The sequence below is a fragment of the Ambystoma mexicanum genome, chromosome 6p (assembly GCF_040938575.1).
Source record: "Ambystoma mexicanum isolate Mex_15411 chromosome 6p, UKY_AmexF1_1, whole genome shotgun sequence".
Taxonomy (NCBI): Eukaryota; Metazoa; Chordata; class Amphibia; order Caudata; family Ambystomatidae; genus Ambystoma; species Ambystoma mexicanum.
The window spans coordinates 1,082,393,596-1,082,416,798 of NC_090935.1; the positions used below are offsets into that span (position 1 = coordinate 1,082,393,596).

Sequence of the window (23,203 nt, forward strand, 5' to 3'; positions counted from 1 at the left end):
CTAACCAACCTCTTTGTAGAACTTACCAGTGCTTCTCAGTTGTTTGCGGGTGCTCTGGGCTTTAACGGCTTCCCTTCGCTGCTTCTATGGTTTGCAGATGCTCCACACTGACTCTCGGCCTCTGAGCTGCGTGTCTCAGCTTCCCCACATGCTCCTCTCCTCCTGACTTGATGGTAGCTCAGGCTTCTGCCTCTCACGGTGGTTTGTCTGCACCAGAGCTTCTAGGGACATCTTTGCCAGCGGGTGCGCATCCCGATTCCGCTACTATCACCGTCCCGTCTCCACTACAGCTGCCAGTGTTTAAATATCCTGCTTCCTCCTGGTAGGGCCTCTCCCCTTTCCCATTGATTCTTCCCTTTTTATGAGATGAACGGTATTAGCCGTTTTATGGAAACAAGTCCACGCCCCTTTGTTCTGCGGAACCTGCCACTTATATCCTTGCCTCTTCCTCGTGAGGTCTTCACTCCTCACTAGTTTGTTGTTTCTCTTCCTTGTCCCAGTAGTGAGGTTTTAACTCCTCACAAGGCTGTTGTTGCTCTTCCTCGTCCCTGTATTTCTTGGGGAAGTGACATTGTCTATTGTGCAGACAAACATGGAAGTGTGTGAGGTTATGTTTTGTGCAGGGCAACAGGGTGAGGGGGTTAGGGTGTAGGGGAATTATACCATGTATCTCCTAAAGTGTTGTCCCCTGTCCCATAGGGGTTTTTCTTCGCCATGAGAGCCACCCGCTGAGCGCCACCCCTAGGGGGACTATCAGGTAGAGAAACCTCACCTCCCTTGCCTCATGACAAGGTGATTCCCCCATAGAAACAGTAACAAAATCCTGGGATTCATCACAGTCTCCACATTTAAAATTTTGCTGGAATCTTCCCTTACTTTACTTAGATGTTCATTCCGGTAAGGAATCCTAACATCATTCAAGCAACTGGCCAGATTTGGTCCTGACTCTGGAGTTCTCACTTTTCCAAAGCAGGCAGAAGCCATGCCCATATCCGACTGCCAAGAGGCTGCCATAATGGCAGAAGTCCCAATATACAATATCCAGCAACATTAAATTACATAACAGTATGTATATGAAACATATGTGTGCCACTCACTCTTGCAGGACACAAAGTTAGGCTGGTAAGCTAAACCCAAGATTTTACAGAGGGCCTTTCTATTAAGGACATTACCGATATTACACCAGGCTGTACGCCATTGGGAGTAAACATGATAGTCCACCACCAATCAGTTAGACCCACACAACTTATTGTATGAGAAGACTCACACAAGAAAACAGGGTACATTTGGTACTTTGTAAGCCTGGCAGACCCAGGGGTATCTGAGAGATTCATACTACATGGGTGTCCTTGATGAGCACTTGATTGAGGTATCATCAAGGAAGAGTAAGGTCAATCATTCAGGACAAAAAGAAACATGTCAGTGGCCTCCTACAAACGGTGAGTGTAAGACCTCTGAACTCACATAGACCATTTGTGTTAAATTTTATTTAATGAGATCTATTATAACATTTACAAGATGATGTAAAATGGTAAAAATGTATTCACATTTTTTCTGCATCATTCAAAATATAACATGGAATAACCTAGAAACCTTGCCTTCTAGAACAGGGCCTGGACGCTTTGACGTACGGCTATGGTGATTTTGGAGGTAGGGACACATGTTATTTTTGTATCTATTCTGACACTGTTTATGATCGTAGAACATACATTTTTTTGTTTTATCTTCCATGCTGGGCATTCATGTGCTTCCCTTATCTTTATTGAACTGCATAACAAGTCTCCGTGTACTGTGTGGATTCCTTTGTTACAAGTGTCATATCTTGAGGGACACTTTAGGAGCACTGTGCACCTGGCCACCCTCTGTCCTCCGGGCCCAGGAACCTGCTCACCCTGACACCCTCCTGCACTGCCTCCAGGCCACCCCTTGCACTGGGGTCTGTATCTGTACCCATACAGTCCCCCCTTTTTCTTCCTGCACTTATCAGACCTACTCTGTCTGCTGCCTTAAACCCAGCACTTGCCACTTGCTGGCTGCACCACCACTATTTGTTGTCTTTATTATTTATTTATTATTATTTATCTGTTTCTCCTTTGCTCCGCACTTTCCCCTTCTCCCCCCTTCCATGCACGTTTCCCCTCCCCCTCTCCCATGCACTTGCACGCTCTCAATGTCACTGGGCCTAGTTGTTGTTTTGTTCTCCACTGTTCCCCTCCCTTGCCTTGTCTTGCTCTGAAACACCTGTGTACGAGCGCAATAGAAATAACATTTCAATTCAAGTCCGGTATTAAATGTGGGCAAAGGTTAACTCTGAGGAGCCATTGTTACATTATCTGTCAGCAACATTTTTACATATCACTTTTTTTATCAGGCAAATTGGCCCCATTGCCAACACTTCTTAACAATATTTTGGTCCTAATGCAATGGCCTTTCTAGATGGTGCTTATCCTTTTTCCTCTAGGTGGTTTTTTGCCATTCAGTGGGGGTTGTGAGAAACCTGACGGTTTCCTCACTCCTAAACCCCATGGATTCTCTCCTCAGGTGGCCTGGGAAAGGCCATTGCTTTTGGATTCCGACCCTGGGAGTGAAAAAGCGAGGGATGATCACCTGGGTGGAGGGTCCTCAGAGTTTGGGAGTCAGGTACTGTAGGGGAGGCATGGTATCACAAGCAGAGACTGACACAATAGGTACAATTTGTAAAACCTTTATTTAAATTGTTGGGATTGGAAAAACGTGTATTCTGCCCTATAACTAAGATAATAATAAATGACGCAGTCCTAGTGGAGTCTGTCAAATCAAAACTGCCTATGCTAAAAAACCTTATGCCTTCCCTATCTCTTGTACAAAAAGAGTGACAAGGAAAAATTTCTACAAAAGGAAAAGTCAGTTTTCAAATGATAATGTGGTTGAACCAGCTCTCCTCCCCACGATAGGCCTCATAGAGTACGGCGATCCGTGTAGGCAGGATGACACACTGTGTCTCGGCTTTCCATACAATATACACAGTTGAAAAAGTTGTGGATCGAGGCCTGCATGACCTTCCACACTCAAGACTTTTCTCTTTCTTCCAAAATAATTTCTTATCCAAAATGTTCCTAAAAGATACCCCTCTGCTGGGCTCAGAACTTTCACCACACAATTCTTTTAGATCTCCCTGTGTCAGGCTCAGATCTCCTATGATAAAGTCCAACACAAGTTGCAGGTGGAGGGGGCTACCTTCCCCAGGCTTACTTAATGTTGGGCTCAGACCATTCACAATAACTTTCAACACAAACTTCGGGTCTACCCCTGCCGGGCTCGGACCCCTTTCACATATCAAAGACTTTTGAATGTGGGTGGCTTATTTGTCCGACCACTGCAGGACCACTTTGATTCGAAGTTCACTGTGTTAATTTCACTCTTCCATTCTCCAGGAATTAATCTTCTTCCTTTTACTTTCACTATCCATTCACTTTCTCGTTTTAAACAAAGTACCTTTCTCAGAGACTTTCGAGTGGGTTACTTTCTTTCACCGGACCACTCCGTTATTTAGTATTGCTGATTTCCCAGCTGTTCTTAACATCAAAGTTCATTCACACGTCTGACTTTCTTTGTGTCTCATCCACACACGTGTAGCCTATCACTTGTGATATGATGTTGCTACTTCATTCACTTTAGCACACACCAGTCTCAGGTCGCCTGCCTACTCACCGGCCATGTGTGCCTCTTTCTTGTTTGGCATTTTCCGATTTTCAAGTCAAGGTTAGTACCGCAGGCTTGACCTCACCTCCCCAACTATGCCGTTCACCCAGGAGGGTCGGTGGCATCCTTGGAACACAATGCAATCTTCACTTGTGAGATCTGGCCTTCTCCACGCATCCTTCGTGGCCTGTTGGAGGCCTGTTGGAGGCAACAACCTTTTGGGATTTTCAGCCCACTGCTCTCTTCCCTTGAACTGTTCTCTGCGCCAGTAGATGTGCCTTCCTCCCAGAAGTTCTGCTCAGTCTCGTGTTCCACCTTGCTCAGAGTGTGTCCTTGGTTTCTGCCTTTTATTTGTGTGAAGAGAGCTAATTGGTATCAGGTGTATGTACTTAGTATGAAGTGCCTCACTTTGCCTGACCCGATTAGCAGTTCTTGGCCAGTACGATGTATGCAAGTCAGAGATGTTATTCTCAGTCATCCTCTTTCTCGGCCCAGTGTTTGTGTAAAAAGGGGGGGGGGGAGTGGGAATCTCGGAGCATCCTAAAACATAGAATGGGTTTGATAAACAAAATAAGGGTGAATAGCGCATCTCACCATCGGTTATCTCACTCCCACTCCCTGAAGACCCCTCACCAAGGTGATCCACCCGCACTGGTCCACCCCCAGGGCCTGGATCCAAAGGCGATGTCCGTGCCCTGGTCACCTGAGAGAGAGATCCCCAGGGGCTAGCGGGTAAGATAGTAACATTGTATACCACATTTTCTAATCTTAACCAACCTAGCCCTCCCCGACCTTTATGGGTTATTGCAAGACTGCCCCCCTCATTTCCCCACATTTAGCACTTGAAAGTACTGGGATGAGGAAGAGGAGGCTAAGAGTAATGAACACTACACCTTCATTTTACCACTCTGGTACTGAGATGAGGAAGATACCTGTAAGGTATGGCAAATCCCCTTAATTATGGTCAGGCAAGTCTAATTAGACATCCATACCTGCAGCCTGTCAAGGGGCTGCACCTGTATAAAGGGAGACTATTAAGGAGAGTAACAGGGAGGCCTATGTAGGAGAGTCCAGGGGACCCTTTCCATGAGGAGGCAGTCGTGGTGAGACCTGAAGTGTGACCAGGACGCCGGCCGACAATCCCGAGGTGTGCGAGCCTCCGTGATGGAGCTTAAGCAGCTCGGAGATACGAACGAGCAAAGGAGAGAGAAAGGACACTGGTCGTGTCCACCCAGAGGCAAAAGGGTTGCCGGCACATGCCGAAGTGGAAGTGACATGCGAGTGGGGCTCACAGAGGTGGGAGCGCCAGTCTGGGAAGCCTGACAAAGCAGCAAGAGCCACCGGAGCAAGACACAGCTGACCGGTAAGTGTTGGGGGAAAGAAACTCGGAAACGGGGCGCTACAAGTGGGCTGGTGCAACCAACAAAGTGCCGTATAAATGAAAACTTCAATTCATGATAAGTACATATTGAATGCTGAAGGTAATGGTACGTTCTAAATAGCACTAGACTGTATATATCAAATACTGAATTGAATGGAAGTGAAGACTAGCGCTAAACTATATCTATTGAATACCAAACTGAATGGAAGCTGAAAACAGCCTTAAAACGACATATATTGAGGACTGAACTGAATGAAATGTGTAAACAGTATGAAACAACACATATTAAATGCTGAACGGAATTGAAGTTTTAAAACAATGCTACCCCAAGCAGATTGAATACCGAATTAATAGAATACCTACGAGTTAAAACCAGATTGAATATTGAAAGTAAATATAAACTTTATAAACAAAGCAAATGGCTCTTAAGGGCTAAACAAGAACATTCCAATATGAAAGCAACCCATGGTGAAGGAAACAAGTATGAAGAGTGCAACCAAAGGTGGGGCATGAACAAGACCCTCACCAAGTGAACTTTGTCAGTGAATTCTGGCAGAGCCAAGATGATAATCAGAAGAAGCCAGGGGAGTGAATATATTGCACAAAGAGCCAACAGGCCAATAAGCAACGTGACCTTGTACACAGGAGCAAATGCAGAGGAACCTGTGTAGGCTGAATAGCAAAAGGGGACCCAGTTGAGCAACTTGTGATGGGTGGACGGTTTCATCTGATAACTGCACCTAGACAAGTGAGCCCTGAATTGTGAACATAAAGACATGGTGAAACCATCCAAGATGGAGCACTGCAAGTGAACTGGTGAGGCAAACCAGAAGGAGGACAGGTTGACCCACTGTTAAACTGAACTTTAAAAGATGGAATTACATATTGGTTGCTACATTGAAGTCTTGGGGGAGGGAACCCTAAGACTTGATAACCTACAAGTATCGCCCTGAGAATGGGGCCTCAAGACACCTTTGTTTGAATTGTGTTGCTTTGAACTTGGGCAAGGGAGCCCTGAGAAGTCTGTGCAACTTTTCCAACTTCAACAAGGTAAATCCTAAGACCTTTTTGTGGAACTGTCTTGAACTTGGGGTAGGGGAGCTGAAGAATAAGTTTGGAGCTGGGAGCTGGAAGAAGCTCAGACTTTGTGTTGATCAGTATTTCTTTGATCATTGATTTCCCTACACACTGTTTAGCTTTAGCTGTGAGGGCAAATATAGGTTTTGGACACAGGCAGACTTTTAAGTTGAACTCTTTGACTGAGACTTTCCTTAGTTTTGTTCAGGTACGGAAAGCCCACCTTAGCATAGGGCAAGTTACGCTGTTTTGTCATCCTGACATTTAAGTTAATAAATATCTTGTATTTGAACTTTAAGGGTCTCATCAGGAGTCTTGCCGTATCCAAGCGGTAATACTGCCAGGATAACGCCAGCGCAAATAGCGTTACCGCTGCTTGGTCTGGTCCTATTAGCGCCGGATCACGAGTAGCGGTACAGCAGTAAGTTCCCATTCCTTGATGGGTTGGGGGCACTCTTAGCGCTGGCGGTAATTGCGCTGGTGGTAATAGTGCTGAAAATGGGCAAAAACAGTCACTAAGGGGCCATTTTTACCTCCAGCAAGGAGCTGGAGGTAAAACTCCCACTTACCACCAGACTCATGATTGGGCCAACCCTTAAATGCAGCGGTAATAGCGTTACAGCCGCATTTAAGGGCTTAGGTCCAACTCATGATGGGCCCTAGGTCTGTTGTCTGTGTCATGCTTCGTAATGCCTTCACATGGTGTGTGCACCCAGACCTTCAATCGCTAGCTCTGGCCACAAGCGGCACTGTGAGGAAGAGGAGAGTGTGATGCAAGTGTCCTCTCGAGCACATAGGTTCTCAGAAGGCTGAAAGCCTACCTGGTGCTCTTGTGATAGATTGAGGACCAGAGTAAGCACCAGGCTATTATGCAGATCTATGCAAAAAGGACAAGCATACTGGTCCTTGGCACTTAAGGGGTTAAACCTGGTGGGACCATTATCAATTTAGCAAGCACTTCAAAAATTGGACAACCACTAGAAATGATGTGGTGGTACAGAATGTTACATTTTCATCAGTGTGTTTATTATTTGAAGCTTATTATGTGATACAAATCTTTGCAATTATGTTTCGACCATTCATATTCTGATAATGTAGGGTCATTCCATTTACCCAGGCTGGCATCAGAATAATAAGTACAGATACACGTCAAAGATCTTATATTAAATATGAAATGGAAGTTGCAAACTGTATTAACACGCATACTGTAGAGTGTGGTCTGAATTACTGTACATGTTTAGATGCCATCAGCAAGGTGCATGTCCATAACGTGGGTAAAAGACACAAACTGCGAGCCATGAGAAAAGTACCATGAACTGTACCGCTGTGAGTCCCTGCTCTAGTGCAAACACATGGCAGGGATTTGAAGCAACACGGTGAGGGAAGTACACTCAGACTCAACTGCATGAAAGGTCTGGGATATAGATTAGCAGAATATAATTATTCCACACTTTGGTCCAGCCCCACACCCAACAACCTGCACGTAACTTCATCCGAATGTTAGACGACAGCTGTAATTAGCATACACATGTGTATCCATCCAGGACAATGGCCAGGGTGGTGCTTCATAGCCCAGCCGATATGCGGCTGTAACACAGTTTCAGAATATGGAATGGTTATAATAAAAGAAATCAACACTATCCTGGTTACCACCCACACCCAGAGAACAGAGGGCTGACGCAAAATTGTGCTGTCTCAATAGGGCACTGCCCTGGTTACTACCCAAACATAATGCATTGGCGGAGGGAAGACTAAGGAGGCAGAATAAGGCACGGTTATAATACATTAAATTAGTGCTGTCCGGTGGTCATCCGGTTACAGCTGCTCAGCTTTTATCCTGCACATTCGTCCAAAGTGGAGCAGGTGTGAAAAGGAATGCTACTGCACTGTAGCAACAACATGATTGAAATAAAATAAAAACACAATAGAAAAAGACTAACTAACACCCCCTTAGTATTAGTATTTGGCTAAACACAAAAAAGGGTGTTAAATGTCCATGGCTTGCAAATGTGTGCTTTTGGCACTGTACCGTATCACGGCCCGGCCTACATGTACAGCTCCTGAGCGTAGCTCCAATCAGACATAGGCAGTCTGTCATTTTTTCCAGATATGAAAACATAAGCAACACAATCAAAATGTAAAAAGGCCAATTCCAACAGGTGGCCAAATACATGGAGGGTCAAGCTCCAAATCTCACACTATTAGAATAATGGAATGTGCAATTCAAGTGTTATGGGACTCACTATCACCCAAAGCCCAGCCCCAAATTAAAAGGATACATTTGCTTCCACCCCATACAATATTGCCAATGACACCATAGTATTGACGTAGCGCTCATTTTAATGAAAAAGCGTGTTCACTTTATTTCTACTGAAATAAAAAAATGTGACAAAAAAACAAGGTTAATTCCAAAAGGTGCTGGTGGATATGGTATTCAAACCCATCTCTCATAACTTCCTCACTCAGAGGGCCGTGTCACAACCACTGAACAACCTTACAGGTGTGAAGCCTATAGAAGCCTAGATGAGCATTGGCATATGGACAAACCACCATACATCGGCTTGTGTCGAACCTTGCACATGGTAAGCATAATTTCGGTCCAAAGCCCCACACTGAATATAGTTGAGATGGCGAATTAGTTTCTCTTTCGACATATCAGCAATGAATACAAAAGAAATAACTCAAGCAGAGGTCCCTCAATGACATTACAGGCTGCGATTGTGGCAAAGGTTGCATTGTGTGTCGACCAATACTGCAAAGGTCCATGACAAGTACTGTATACTATTTGGGGACCCTTTACATCTGTCTCTAATCCAAGAGGATGTGTCTGTGCCCCTTTCATTACATGGTTGTGCATCAGCTGGCGCTTGTTACTGCAAGAGTAACTGTGTGAATTTTAATATATGCCTGTCTGAGAGTAAGATTAGAAAACAGGGGTCATCTTTCAGAGTCAATAGAAACAAGGTATGGCCTTAAACAGGGATGCCCTTTGGACCAGATCTGTTTAATTTCTTTATTTCGTATTTAGGACCATCATTGGTCAAGATAAGATTGTTCCCACTGACGCTCAATGGGGGGCACGGGGGCCATTTGCTTTACGCAGATGATTTGGTCTTAATTAACCAAACATCTATTGGGCTTCAACAACAGCTAAATAAGCATAGGATCAATGTCCCAGAGATGAAAATCTTAATCCTGGAGCCTACAGTTGGGAGGAACATTTCTAGACCAGTATTGCATTTAAAGGGGGAACAAATAGAGATGACTGCTTCCTTCGTGTACTTGGGGATGTTGATGAATAATAGCTTAAACGATAGTCCCACGATTGCTCAACTAAAAACGAGGGTCACACGTTTGGCATCACAAGCATGGATCTTCTTTAAAAGATTTGGGTGCTTTACTCTGATCCTAGTGTTCAAATTTTATAAGGCCAAGGTAAGGGCTATCGCCACCCATGGCTCAGAGCTATTCCTGGCAACGGACCTTGTATGGTGGATGGCATTGGAGGGCAGGTTTTGGCAGAGAGTATTGGACTTGCTGATGTGTGCACCAATTCACGCAATAACGTACGAGCTGGGATTAACATCCCTGTGCACACTGATGGAGTGGAAAACTCTGTCTCTTTATAGAAAGTGTAGACTGGATCCCCCAGATACATATTGTTCCTCCTGAGGATACTGAGGTAAGGTTACATTGGTTACATAGGTTGCATAGTGGCAGTGTTTAAGTAGATATTAGTCCTCCTGAGGATACTGAGGTAAGGTTACATAGGTTGCATAGTGGCAGTGTTTAAGTAGATATTAGTCTTGCTGAGTATACTGAGGTGAGGTGTCACAAAATAGCTGAACTTTAGGGGAAGGGGTGAAATTAGGAGAAGAGCTGTGCTTTGAGGGCTTTGCAAAAGATCCAGTAGGATTTGTCAGCCATCAGGGAAGGGCAGAGGTCATTCCAGAGTTTGGGGGAAGGGGGGTAGGGGAACTGGAGCCTCCAGCAATTACAATTCTCACTTTTGGCATGAAGAGTCTGTCTAAGTAAGGGGACCTAGTGGGTCTCGAGGAGTGGGCTTTGGTGATTCTTTGTGTGAGGTAAGGAGGTTCTGTATTAGAGAGGCACTTGTGGGCAATGGAAAATGTTTTGAAATGGATACGTTCCTGGATGAGCAGCCAATGAGCTTCCCTTCTGGCATTGGAGATGTGTTCTCATTTGGGGATATTCAGGACTGCTCTCAGGGCATTATGTTGTATAATTAGCAGTTTTTAAATATTTTTTGTGAAGGTGACTGTGAAGAGGACGTTACAATAGTCTATCTTGGAGCCAATGATGGCCCGGGCAATGGTGAGACAATTGTATTTTGTGAGGAAGGGTCTGGCTGTGTTGAGGACTTTTGTTGCATAGGCTGCCGAGGAGGCAATGTTGCTAACTTGTCTGGGCATGGTTAGTGAGGCGTCAAGGTAGACAGTGAGTGTCTTTAGTGTGGTTGAGACTGGAATCACACACTGGTTGATCTGGAAAGAGGTATATTGAGAGTTGAGTGAGTTCCGGGCATGGGGTGTGCCGACAATTAGGATTTCTGTCTTTTTGCTGTTAGGGCAGAGGTGGTTCACTGCCATCCATGCCTGATTAGTCGAATATATTTTGTTGAGAGTATTGGAATCCTCTGTGTAATTACCTGAGAGTGAGATCAGGATTTGTGTGTCATCGGCATAGTTGGTGTAGGCTATGCTGAGGGAGTATAAGATGTTTGAGTGGCCTGGTGAAGATATTATAGCGGGTTGGGGCGATGCAGGATCCTTGGGGGACACCACAGGTGATGGGGGAGGCATTGGCTGTGTCTGAGAAGACTCTCATGACGCTGCCTTCCAGTTCAATCTGTCAGAGTGTCCTAGATATAGTGCTAGATTTTATTGCCTGCCTCTATCTACACACTAGGGTGCTCACTGCTGAATGGTTTCCAGAGGAGAAGCAAGACCAGAAATACATGGCACCTAGTGTTAAATTCTAAACATATAAATTTGCCAGATTATGTTTTGAAAAGCCAACTTTGAATACACAAACATTTGAAAAACAACAGTGAAATAGAGAGAAAAGCAGTCAAAATAATAAGGAGGTAGACACAAGACTCCTGGAGGGTGTAAACTGAGTAGTTTCAACTCATTTTAATATTACAATAAAAACATGTTTAAATAGAGCAGGAGGACGAATAGTTTTGGGTAATTGAAGAGGCACGGTCACTCGGATAAAAAGAGGGTAAGGAGGCAGTGTCTCTCCATCAAATTGTAACACACCATTAATAAATGAAATGGCCCAAATAAATGTATATTTTGAACATTACATGTTTTAACCTAAAGGCATATAAAATCAAAGCATATTACAAGGTATATTGTTGACCTTTCTTGTTAGAGATTTAATTTTCAAACTTTTCTTTTTTCAAATTTTAACTTAAAAAGCTAGACTTTAACAAAAACCAAGTTCAATATTGTGTACTATCCTACATAAGAAACCTGCTAGCAGTCTGAATTGTATATAATCTTGGCAAAAGCAAATGGGAAGTTTCAGTGCAAAGAATGTCTGGCATCATTGTCTGAATTGACAAGATTCCAAATAAGGACAAAGCGTTCCTCCTTGAACTTGGTAACATCAGTTTGGAATATAAGAACTATCAAGGATATGCAGATTGAAGAACCCATCCTCATTGCTTTCATTGCCTAACACGTTGGTATCTGGTTCCTACACTAGTAGACTCTTTCACTTCTTAAATGAATATTTATCTCCCGAAGTTCTCTTGTGGAAGGCCTCATTGAGGCAGAAGCTAAAGGCGTGTTCCTGTAGGGTCCACACATATACCCCATTTATGATGACTCCACAACTGAGCTTTACGCCTGGAGACAGACCACACAGTGGAATCCAGCTCTTCCGGAACGTTCAAAAGCCTGCTGCATACTAATTCTTCCATTGCCATGCCTTTATGGCTTAATCCTCTCTACTTCAATCACGCTGTTTAGATGTAATATTTTTGGGCACGTTTGTTATATATGTACAACTGAATCTAGATTGTTTACTAGTTTGGCAAGTACTTGAGGTGTGGGGGCCAGTCCAATTGAATGCAGAAATTCATGCCTCAGGGTGGTCTGTGGTCTGCACTGTTACATTCATGCCGGCTCATAATAAAAATATTGCCTCTTTTATGATTGTATCCTCACAAAGTAAGCTCTAGGTATGTTCAATTGTTTTATGAAGTTTGTAGTAATTTTTGGTTTTGTAGTAGTTATCCTCCAGTTTTATCCTTGAGTAGTTGAGGAACAAAATGACATGCTGGTTTGGGACCGCTAGCAGTGGTGCATTGTGTCTCTATGCCAAAGATGTTGAGGATGGGAGGTGTTCCTGTATCAAATGAAGATAAAGAGAATATGGGCTTCATGTGATCAGTATCAGGGACTGTGAGTCTGCTTGTTGGTGTGTTATGGGAGGACACTGTTTTGTTGAGTATTGCTTAAAGAATTTGAAAATATCCACATCTATCCTGTCAATGTGAACTATCGCCCGCAGTGCAAACAATAAGCCTCTATTGAGAAGTGTCGTCCTAGCCTCTGCCACTTCCTTTGAGGTTTTGTTGTGGTTTAGTGCCCCCTTTGTGTAGAGCTAACGTCTCATGGAGCGCATGTTCATGCATATGTCTGGACTTACATCTGGCTAAGTATGTGTCTGTTTCCCTCTCTTGCCTCACTTTGTTTGTGCTCATTGAGGTACCACATACCGAATAGAAAAGGTGAATGGATGGGTTGGTGCTTAGTTTGATGCCCAAGTGTCTGCCTTAACTTAATTTTTTGGCTTAGTCAGAGTTGCCATCCGATGTGGATGGGAATGATCTTGAGGAACCGGGGCTCTAAGTCTCTTCGTAGTTTGAATTTGTGCTCTCCGCTTTGTCGCCACTAATATTTTTGCTAAGACTCTCCAAGGCCCCAGCATATGCAGCAAGAGCTGATCTGGCACAAATGTACCTAGTCGTCTCCTTATAAGAAGTCAACTCTAGAGCATCATTGCAAAGACATCTGTCAGACTGAAAATGTCCCAAAGGAGAATCCAATAAGGAAGAGCTTCAGCCTTTCAACTAGGCAGAGGGAAGTGTCCTATTCGAGGCGCACGGGGTAATACTGGCGTGCCTCTATTCATGCACTGGCTGATGTAGGCACACAGAAATATATAGTGCTCGGACAACAACATGAAAGAAAAAAATGAATACATCATGTTCCAAGAATGACTACAATAAATATAGATTTTGTTTTCTCAAAGTACCTGATAGCACCCCTTTAAGCTGTAAATTAGCTGTATTGAAAAGGTGAGATTATTAATAGGCTAAAAGTTCAAAAATCACAATGTTGCAGGTAAAATAGTCACAACGTGATGGCAATGTAGAAAAAAAGGGGTGTACCACTAGATGAAAAAAGCAAGAAAGAAACATACAACTTTAAGACAATGGAATAAAGTTATTTCAATTCAAATAGATCCTTCAAAACATGCATTCACTGAGCTAGTTGTGTTGTCCTAGAATGACAGACTGGGTGGAGTTTAAAGAGCATTGTGTCAACCGTGGCTCGGGAGTGGTCTGACGGGAGTGGTCTGACTGATGGGTTTCATTAAGTATAAGCATAGCGTGGGTTTGGCTTGGTGTAAAATGGGCTGTGACCTTAGTCTACAGAGAAATCGGGGGAGGGTAATGCATTAGGTGCAAATCGCCTTCTCTTGATAGATGCTGAAGGGTCTTAATCAACACATATTAAAATAAAACAAAGAAAATGCTGAACACCGGGAGGCTGTGTACGTAAATTCTGTTCAACGCAGGATCAGATCATGTGATCAAGAACTCTGCTAAGTGAACACAAGTGGTTGTTTTTGACTCAATAGTTATGGCATATGATGTGTTGATTTCAGTCAACATATCGTTTTTTTCATTTAAGCTTGTCACGTGTGTATTTCAGCATAGGACATATGCAAATTGTGCAATGTGACATAAAACCATCTACATTTATTGCATCAGTTTATGTATTTAGCACAGGGGTCGGAAACATTTGGCTCTCCAGATCTTTTGGACTACATCTCCCATCAGCCCTATTCTGCTTTGCCAACGCGGGGGTTCCTGGGATCTGTAGTCCAAAACATCTGGCGAGCCTTAGGTTGCAGAGCTCTGATGTAGCATATCATTAACAAAATATAAAATATTGGTAATAGTGAGCATAAACATATCAGCATATAAAATATTATTCTCCCTTTGTATTTATTTTCATCAAACAAAAAAAACATACAAAATGGTTGTCTATGGTACCATTGGTCCAACATGTGACATCTGTGCTTTCCAATATAATACACATATGTATTTGTAAGGTATATGCCATTTACTGTTTGATGTATGTGCTTCATTATGTTATACACATCACAAACGCCTACCATACCACAGGTAATACTAGAGGAAACCGGGGTTGCCATTCTTACATGAGTAGTACAACAATACTTAGAACCACCATACCCTGCTCTTCCTCCCCTCCATTCGTAATAGCCCCTCCTCTGTACCACTGTTTTCCCCTCTATTGCGGTTCAGTCTGTTTATCCGTACAAGTGGCTGCAAGGCTGTTATGCCCCCCCTACCCTTCTGTTTTGTCCTCCTCCCTGTCACCTCTCTCCTTCCCCATTAGTCTGCCTTCAGTCTCTCTGCAAATCCCTCTTGCTCACATTGTAACTGCCCCCCCCCGACTGTTAAACTCTCCCTTCTTCTCAAAACTTGGTCTGCACTCAATACATTTCCATATCATAATCTTAACAAGCATTGGCAATGCCAACAGTTTGGGCTTTTGTGTAGGCATAGGAAAGGCACTTGCCAGGGACAGCCGTAGTTGTATTAAATGGCCATTGATTGTAGCAGGTGCAAAATGGATGCAAGTACCTAGGCATCTAATAGCAGTGCCTGGCAAATGCCTACTACTTAATGCTTGTTTTTAAAAAGACTTCAGTGAAGGACACACATAGTGCTTATAAATAGGGTGGCTGAAGACAGACCTGGTAAGACATTTGTATTACACCAGTAGCGGGTTTAAAGCTACAATTAAGTCATTAACTCCCATAAGACTGCTTTGAAAAAACACTGGCAGGCACTTCGAGTGCAAAGGTTGATGGCAAGGCTTGATTAAGGCTTGATTAAAGCGAGCGCAAAGAGTTCCCATGAGGAGGTGTTTTGAGCATGGAGGGGTAGTAACTGGGTGGGAATGGCCCTGGGGATTAACATGACCATGGACAGACAATGGGTGGGAAAATAGGCAAACAACACCTACAAGCTGTCTCCCATATGCCATTTCTCCCTCGCTGTACTCTAATGCATTAGTTCAGGTTTACAGGTGTCGCAACAGCCAAAACTAAAAAGGGGGTAATCTCAGCCATTCAATTCAAAGATAATTCACATAACACTTCAACAAGATACAAATATAATGTTTACAGTGTATTATACAATTGTATTCACTCTGTACAATACAAAGAAATAACCTTCCAAGATATGTAGAAGAATTCCACAATTAATCGAAAAATCGATCAAATCCATGATACAAGAATAATCTAGAACATTCAATATCAACAGAGTATCAACAAGTCGTACTCCATAACAAATCAAACTATGGATTGCTAAGGGCATAGACATTCATGTCCTTGAGAAATCCACCCATTACATGGCCCGCCCTGCGACAAAAATTCCTACAATTCATGCCCTAGACAAACAAATTCATCGATACATCCTAAAAATACATATTTTCACATGTACCATTATTTCATCAATTCATTAGCAACTTCCACTGGTCAAATTTATCTTAATTTTGGTTCCTATAATTTGCACCTACCTTCCCTATGAACTTTACTTTTTGATTAGGGGAATGCCCTATGTTGGTCAAAACAGCAATAAAACCCAAAAGTTAGATCAATTATAGGACCAATCCCTTTTTTATATATCCCTGAAAGTCATTTCTAGAAATCAATGTCCAGGAGCGGAGGCAGCCATCATGCAAACATGGGGCCTGCAACCAGCACTAGCATAGCCTATTTTCAAAAGTTGGGAAATGAAACTAGATGGACCACATATGTTTTATTAAATCTAGTTTTGGAGATGCACATTACGCTTAAGGGGTTGTGTCACCTCTGACCGTTTAATGTCATGCTAAATAATTTGTGACACCTTTTAAACTTCACAAAGAAAATTCAAATACAGTTGTTCAAAAGACTTAGAAAGTCATACCAGTGGCTTGGCAGTTATCTATCTACATTTCGCTTGACGAGTCATTCGTTACCTATCTATGTCTTCTGGAAGGTCCTTCAGGTTGTTGCTGCTGAGGTCCAACCACTCCAGATTTGGCATCCGCAGAATACATATTGGAATCGTGGGAAATTTGTTATCTGAGAGATCTACGAAAGATACTTGTTTCAAGTTACTGAGCTGGAAAATAAATCGAGTAATGATTATCAATCAACCAATCATTTAAACAATTTTCGCGAACAAGTCTCATAAAAGTAATAATTATGATATTTAATACCTGTAGTTCATGCGTTCATAACTAAACATTAGCTTTATCTAAATATTTGCATTTATTCACAAAACATTATTTGCATCTTAACTTTTAGTGTTTTCACTGTGGGTTGCAGGTTTGCATGCATGTGCAGAGACAGAGGTGAACCTCAGTCTTTAGAAAAAGTATGTTAAACGAAAATTTGCTGGTAGAATAATTCATTTCCACTTAAACTTTATTTGGTGCACTGTGGATTTATTTTGTTGCAGTTCAGGGGCCCGTTATGTAAAAAGTGCAAATGCATCATCTTCTTCAATAAAGGGATACCAACAGAACTATCTTTGGGCCGATAATATAAGTGGAGGCAATGAATTAAGAGCGGCCCCCTAAAGTTCATAATGGTAACCCACAAAGTCCATATAACCTAAATACATGTGATGAGACCAATTAAAATGTGAGTATTTCCCATTCTTGTGTCCCAATACATCTTACATGGATCACTGAAAGTTCAAAGGGGCTGTAGAGATTTGATAATTCTCAAGATGATCTAGTTGACCACATACAACATTGATGAATGTGAAATGCCAAAGGTTGCTCCAGTGCCTATGGGGGAGATGGTCCCAATGCCACAATTAGCCATATAAGCTCTGTATGACCTCTTGTCCCAGATCAGATGAACAAGTTGCATTTTGGGTTACGGATCCTGGTTCCCATTGGAGTTGGGGAATGCCCTAATCCTAGTTTTAAATACTAAGATTGCCCTGTTCAACAGCTTATTATAAACAAGTGCATTCATGTTACAACCTCCTTGCTAGTTTAGGAATTCTGCAGTCGGAAGTGATATACGACTTTAGGGGAGAATATGATTCTTGTTTCAGGCTGTTGTATGAAATTATGCATCCCTTTGGGTGCTGTGGATACTACATGGGTGAGAATGCGGGCCGCATAGTGTGTAGAGAGTGATGCACATCAAGGAGAAAATGAAACAGTCCCCAGCCTGACAACGATTGTCCATACCCTTTGTCACAAAGGCAGGAAAAAACCTTTCCTCACAATTAGGATACATCCTTCTTCTCTGCACAACAGCAGGCATCACACCCATATTCATTTTCCATCCAAGCTACCATCGTCATTTCTCCAGTCCACCAGAAATCATTACTCACACCCAGTATTACCATGGTCCACAGGAAAGATTTAATCATTATGTCACCCATAGAAGCAATACACAAATTCCACAAAACAGCTTCCCTCCTTCCCATCCAAAGGGTGTGGCAGGCCCCACGCAACACAAAGAAAAGGGAGAACAGTCTTAGTTAATTAAGACTGGCATTTTGTGCAAGTGATCCACCAGGACGCCCAATCGTGGCTGCTATAGGTTCACTTCTTGAACCATTGTCGATCTATATGGATACTTTCTAAGACCTTTTGTGGAAAAGATGAGATCATATGTCCAAGATACCACCAGTATGATTAAGATTGTAGATACCCTTGTGACAAATGAAGAAGACATATTAGTAATGTTAGATGTGGAATCGTTATATACCAGCATTTCACAATTGAAATGTGTCCAAATTAGGCACTCGTATCTGGAAAAGAGATCTAATAAAACTGTTCCATCTGATTTTATTGCTGAGTGCATTAAAATAGCTCTCACTAACAACTTATTTATGGTAAAAGTTTTTTTTTTCTCAAACAACTGCACAGAATTAGCATGGGTGCAACTTTTGCCCCAGACCTGGCAAATCTCTTTATGGATGATCTGGAAAACAGGACAGTGTACGCAGACAATAATCCATTTGAACAACAAATTAAGTCATGGCACTGTTATATTGATGACTTCTTTGTGCTGTGGGGAGGTAGTCAAAATTGTCTGTCTAGTTTCTTAGAATGGTTCTTAGAATGGTTGAATGGTTCTTAGAATGGTTGAATGCACAAGAGTTATGTATTAACTTTACTATGTTGTCCAATAAAGACAGGATTTCCTTCTTGGACTTAGAAATATACAAATCCTCATCGAACAAATTAGGAACCGACAGACAAAAATACCTTACTACTATATAACAGCTTTCACCCCCAAGCCCTGCATGAGAACTTACTGTATGGTCAGTTCCTACGAATTATACGGAACTGCAGCACTAAAGACGACTATGAAATTAATAGTGAACATCTAAGCGCCAAATTAAAAGAACAGGGATATCCTGCGCACATCATCTGCAGATTAATGAAATGAGCATGACACACAAACAGACAAGATTGTTTAGCCAAACGAGCTAAAATTGTAGAAGAGAAGATCACATGTGTATTTACTTTCTCACCAATCAGTTATGATTTGCGAAGAATTATTCTAAAAAACTGGGGGATGATTACCACATAGGAGTTTAATATAGAGAAACCCCATTTTGCATTTAAACGGATGCCAAATTTGCGTGAAAAATTAGTCCACACTTACCCAATAACAAAGGAAAAATAATTTCAAACACAAACCACATTGTGGGGCCTTCCCCAATTTATTGGTCACTTCAATTGTGGCAAATTCTCGGATTGCCAACTACCAGCCATATAAAAGATATAGATCTCAAGGGCAGAAAATTGTGTTTTAGAACATTTACTGACTGCAACACTAAATTGGCCATTTATGGCATAAGATGCCCATGTGGGCTACTGTACATTGATAAATCCAAAAGACTAGTGCGACAAAGGATTTATGAGCACAGGTCCTGTGTCAAGAAGGCAATCCCCGACAAGCCGTTAGTGGCCCACTATAAACTAGCACAACATAATCAAGAAACCATTTATTGGTTCATCATTGAAACTGTCCAACCTCATCCCCGTGGAGGGGACCGACATCTGAAATTACGAAAGCTGGAGCAAAAATAGATTTTTGAGCTGAATTCTGTCAAGGAAGGTTTAAACATCGTGATTGAATGGGGACTATTTGTCCATTAATTACCTTTTCCTGTGTTAATATAATATAGAACATGTGTTGTAACTGAATAATGTTGCATCATGCAACACCAAATTTATATGAGAATAAGTATGGAAAAGTGACTATTAGGCAATTAAAATGGAAACACAGTCTCCTTGCCGTAAGCATCTTACCATTGTCGGGAAAATAATATCTGCCACAAGCATCCCATCATTGAAGAGAAAATATATAAACAAATCTTCTGATCAATGAGTTGAGGGGCAAGATACAAGCGGGGACACTATTTGTGTCTCCACTAGTGTAGCGCCCAAAGTAAAAAACAAAAAATATTCATCACGAAAATTAAAGAAGGGTGCCCTTAAATATTATAAGATCTTTTGAAGGGACCATAAAGAAATTGTTAACTACCAGACGACTATATGATATACGTCTGCACTTTTCGGAATTAGTTTAGTACACCCAAGATGGCGGATGATAAGTGTAAACATACATTGCAGCCTTCAAACAAAATGTATCATGTATCATGTGACCGCACTTAGCGGTTTGCCATGGACCGTTAAAAAAAAAAAACGCGGTCTTCTTATATGTGAGTAAGTAATAGACCCTCTATACTAGTTAAAAAGGGTTTAAAAGATTGATTGGAAAAACGAATTGGCCCAAAACTGTTGCCCTGGTCTGTGTCTCCAAACAGGAAACAGATTACTGTGAAGAGCCATTTGCGCGACAACAGAGTAGCGAGTTTGCCTGCCGTAGCGAACACTGCGGGGAGCAAGCTGCCCTAAAAAACTGCTTGCATGCTTGGGAACTCCTTGGAGGTAACGGATTAATAACTAACCACCACAAGATAGATTTTGGAATTAATAGAAACAACTAGTACTTTGAACCAATGGGTACTTTTGATAACACGTGGTGCTTATCGTTTATTGTCATTTGGTAATAGGTTGCTGTGAAGTAAACGATGTCCTAACTGGTGAATACACCAAAAATAAAATGCAGACTTAAAATAAGTATTGAGGATGCAAGCAAAAGGAACTAAGATAATTGCATGTTTATAATGAGGTTTAGCCTTTAAAAATCCCTAAAATAATAAGATCCTGGATAAATATCAAAATTGATCAGCAACATTGATATAGGAAAATTGGCACTAACTATGTATATACTAAAACATTTTTTTGTTGTTCTGAAATTCGTCACAGTAGTAAAAGGGAGCCAAAATATTTATATATGTTTTTCTTCCCAAAGTGTGAAATCACCGTCGCTGTCGGGAGTAATGCACAGATATCGCTCTCAGAAATGGTTCCTCACATGCCACTCAAGAAATAAAAGGTTAGTGACACACCCATCACGCACTAGACAGGGAGATATTAACGGTTTTGTTCGTTTTTAGTAACCAATATTATACTTTGGTTTTTTATAGTTCGTCACACGCATAAGGACAGATGTTATGCAATATATCTCATCTTAAATAAGTCATACAAACAAGAAACGTCCTGAAGACTGGGTCATTGTACTACGTTATTGAGATTAATTCAGACATATTCTTTTGTGGGACCCAGAAACACGATTAAGTGTTGACACATAAAGATACAAGTCTCAAGTTTGGGAAGAAAATGTTGAAAGGGTTGATCATTATAACTCCCCCACACCTTCCTATACTAACCTCACTTTCATTACAAATAATATAAGCGGTTCTGATGAATTATGTGTTTTGTAAATTTGTTCTTTGTTGGAACATATCAATTTGTGTGTTTTTTATGTCTTTTAGAAAGACTTTGTGTTTTGTATAAGATAATGATTAAAATATGTATTTTTATCATTTCATGCCTGTCAGTCTTAATTAACTAAGACTTCTCCCTTTTCTTTGTGTTGCGTGTGGCCTGCCACACCTTTTGGATGTGAAGGAGGGAAGCTGTCTTGTGGAATTTGTGTATATATGATTATTATTTGGCCCTCATCCACACAGCCCCCGAAAATCCTCCAAACAGTGTAACACCATCCCTAACATCCTATAGGTACGCGTTAAGGATCCGATTCATGGAATAATTTGCACATAAAATAGGGAACTTGCGGGCCAAAATGTGTGCGTAATCCCATTCGTCGATTCAAGGAATTGAATGCACAGGATTTTCCTTGAACTTGCATGGATTTCGCAGCGGCCTGGCATGCCCCTTGCGCGAGGCACCACGTGAGTGTGGCTTGCGCAGGGGGCTGGGAAGGGGGCGGAACACAGAAAATGGGGAAGACCATGTTAAAAAGTGGGCGTTACAAGGGACGGGCTGCAGGCAGTCCATCACATGCCCACAATTGCACAAAACGACATGTATTCATGGAACCACCCGTGCAGCCTGTCAGCAGGGAAATGGCCACGCAAAGCCCTCATGACATCTGCCACCTGAAGGCAGTAGAGGCACTTGCGCATAGGAATCACTGCATATAGGTGGTATTGCATGTTGTATTTAGGGGTGCGTGTAGGCAGCCTGGGTTCCCATCTAAGTTAGGGGTGAGCATACGCAGTGTAGAGGGGTGCAGAAATGGATTATGGAGGTTTTCATGCAGATTTTCAAAAAATTGTATGTATGTTGTTGGGGTGCAGTTGACAATTGTGGAAGACCCTGTGCTGGATCCCCGAGGTGCAGGCCTGCTTGACCTCAGGCAATGTTTACAAGGTACATGTGTGTGTGCCTGTGGAGCACGCAAAGGTGGCTGTTTCTGGCTGTTTTGCATTTGTGTGGGGGCGTGTTGGGGTCGTTCCGGCCATGATGTGCATATATGTTTAATTTGCGCGAACAATCCCATGAATACGCAGAGTGCACAGAAAAACGTGCGTGCAGGCTAGTACAGAGTCAGGCTCGGCACACAAGATTTGCGGTATCTATGCGCGGATTTACATGAATCGGGCCCTGAACCAGTTACCACTCACACACCCCCATTTCAAGACCTCACCCACCATTTTAAACTGGCATAATGCCATTCTTCAGCTCTCTGTAACTGTCCATACTAGGCATCAATTTCAAGCCAAGGTAGGCAACACTATAATCAGCTACCCAAAATCAGGTATTTGCCTCACCATCTAGCCCCTGAGACAGACAGGCATCACATCTTCACCAAATCCTGCTGTGCGGCATCCCCCATGATCCTCTGACCATCATTAACATCCACACCCTTTTCCAGGCTGGATTTATCCCCTCTGATACCCAGGCAAGCATTAACATCATCCACCAGATCAGCATTGCATTTTCCACAGGCCTATAGAAAGCAGATTACAATTACAGATTCTTCTGAACACCTTAAACTTCAACTGTCTTTCCTTGCAGGATGGAATGGATTAACCTGCACTTGACCCCATGTGCATGTTGCAAGTTCCCTCTGTGGCAAGCCCGAATACGGACTCAGACTAGAGGACATATTATTCAACTTAAAAAGCTAAAATGTGTCACTAACCCTATTGCTAAAAGGGTGGTTTCTCTTCTTATGAAACTAAAATAAAGTGCTTGTCAATAGACAAAAGAAAAATAGCCCTCCGTCCAAACCTTTGCACTAAACTGGCCCTACCATTGAGAGGAAATAAAAGAAACTTAGGTGGAGTGCTCTGCATTCAGAGTT

At 42.3% G+C, this 23,203-nt stretch overlaps 1 protein-coding gene across 1 annotated transcript in view; it reads right to left on the reverse strand.

The window, feature by feature from the left end:
* The window catches only part of LRRC2 (leucine rich repeat containing 2), a 1,026,596-nt gene that overhangs the window by 92,116 nt on the left and 911,277 nt on the right, over positions 1-23,203 (reverse strand). The window contains exon 6 of the mRNA XM_069625672.1: positions 16,459-16,604. Coding sequence (XP_069481773.1) covers positions 16,459-16,604 — 146 coding nt within the window. The remainder of the gene's footprint in view (positions 1-16,458; positions 16,605-23,203) is intronic.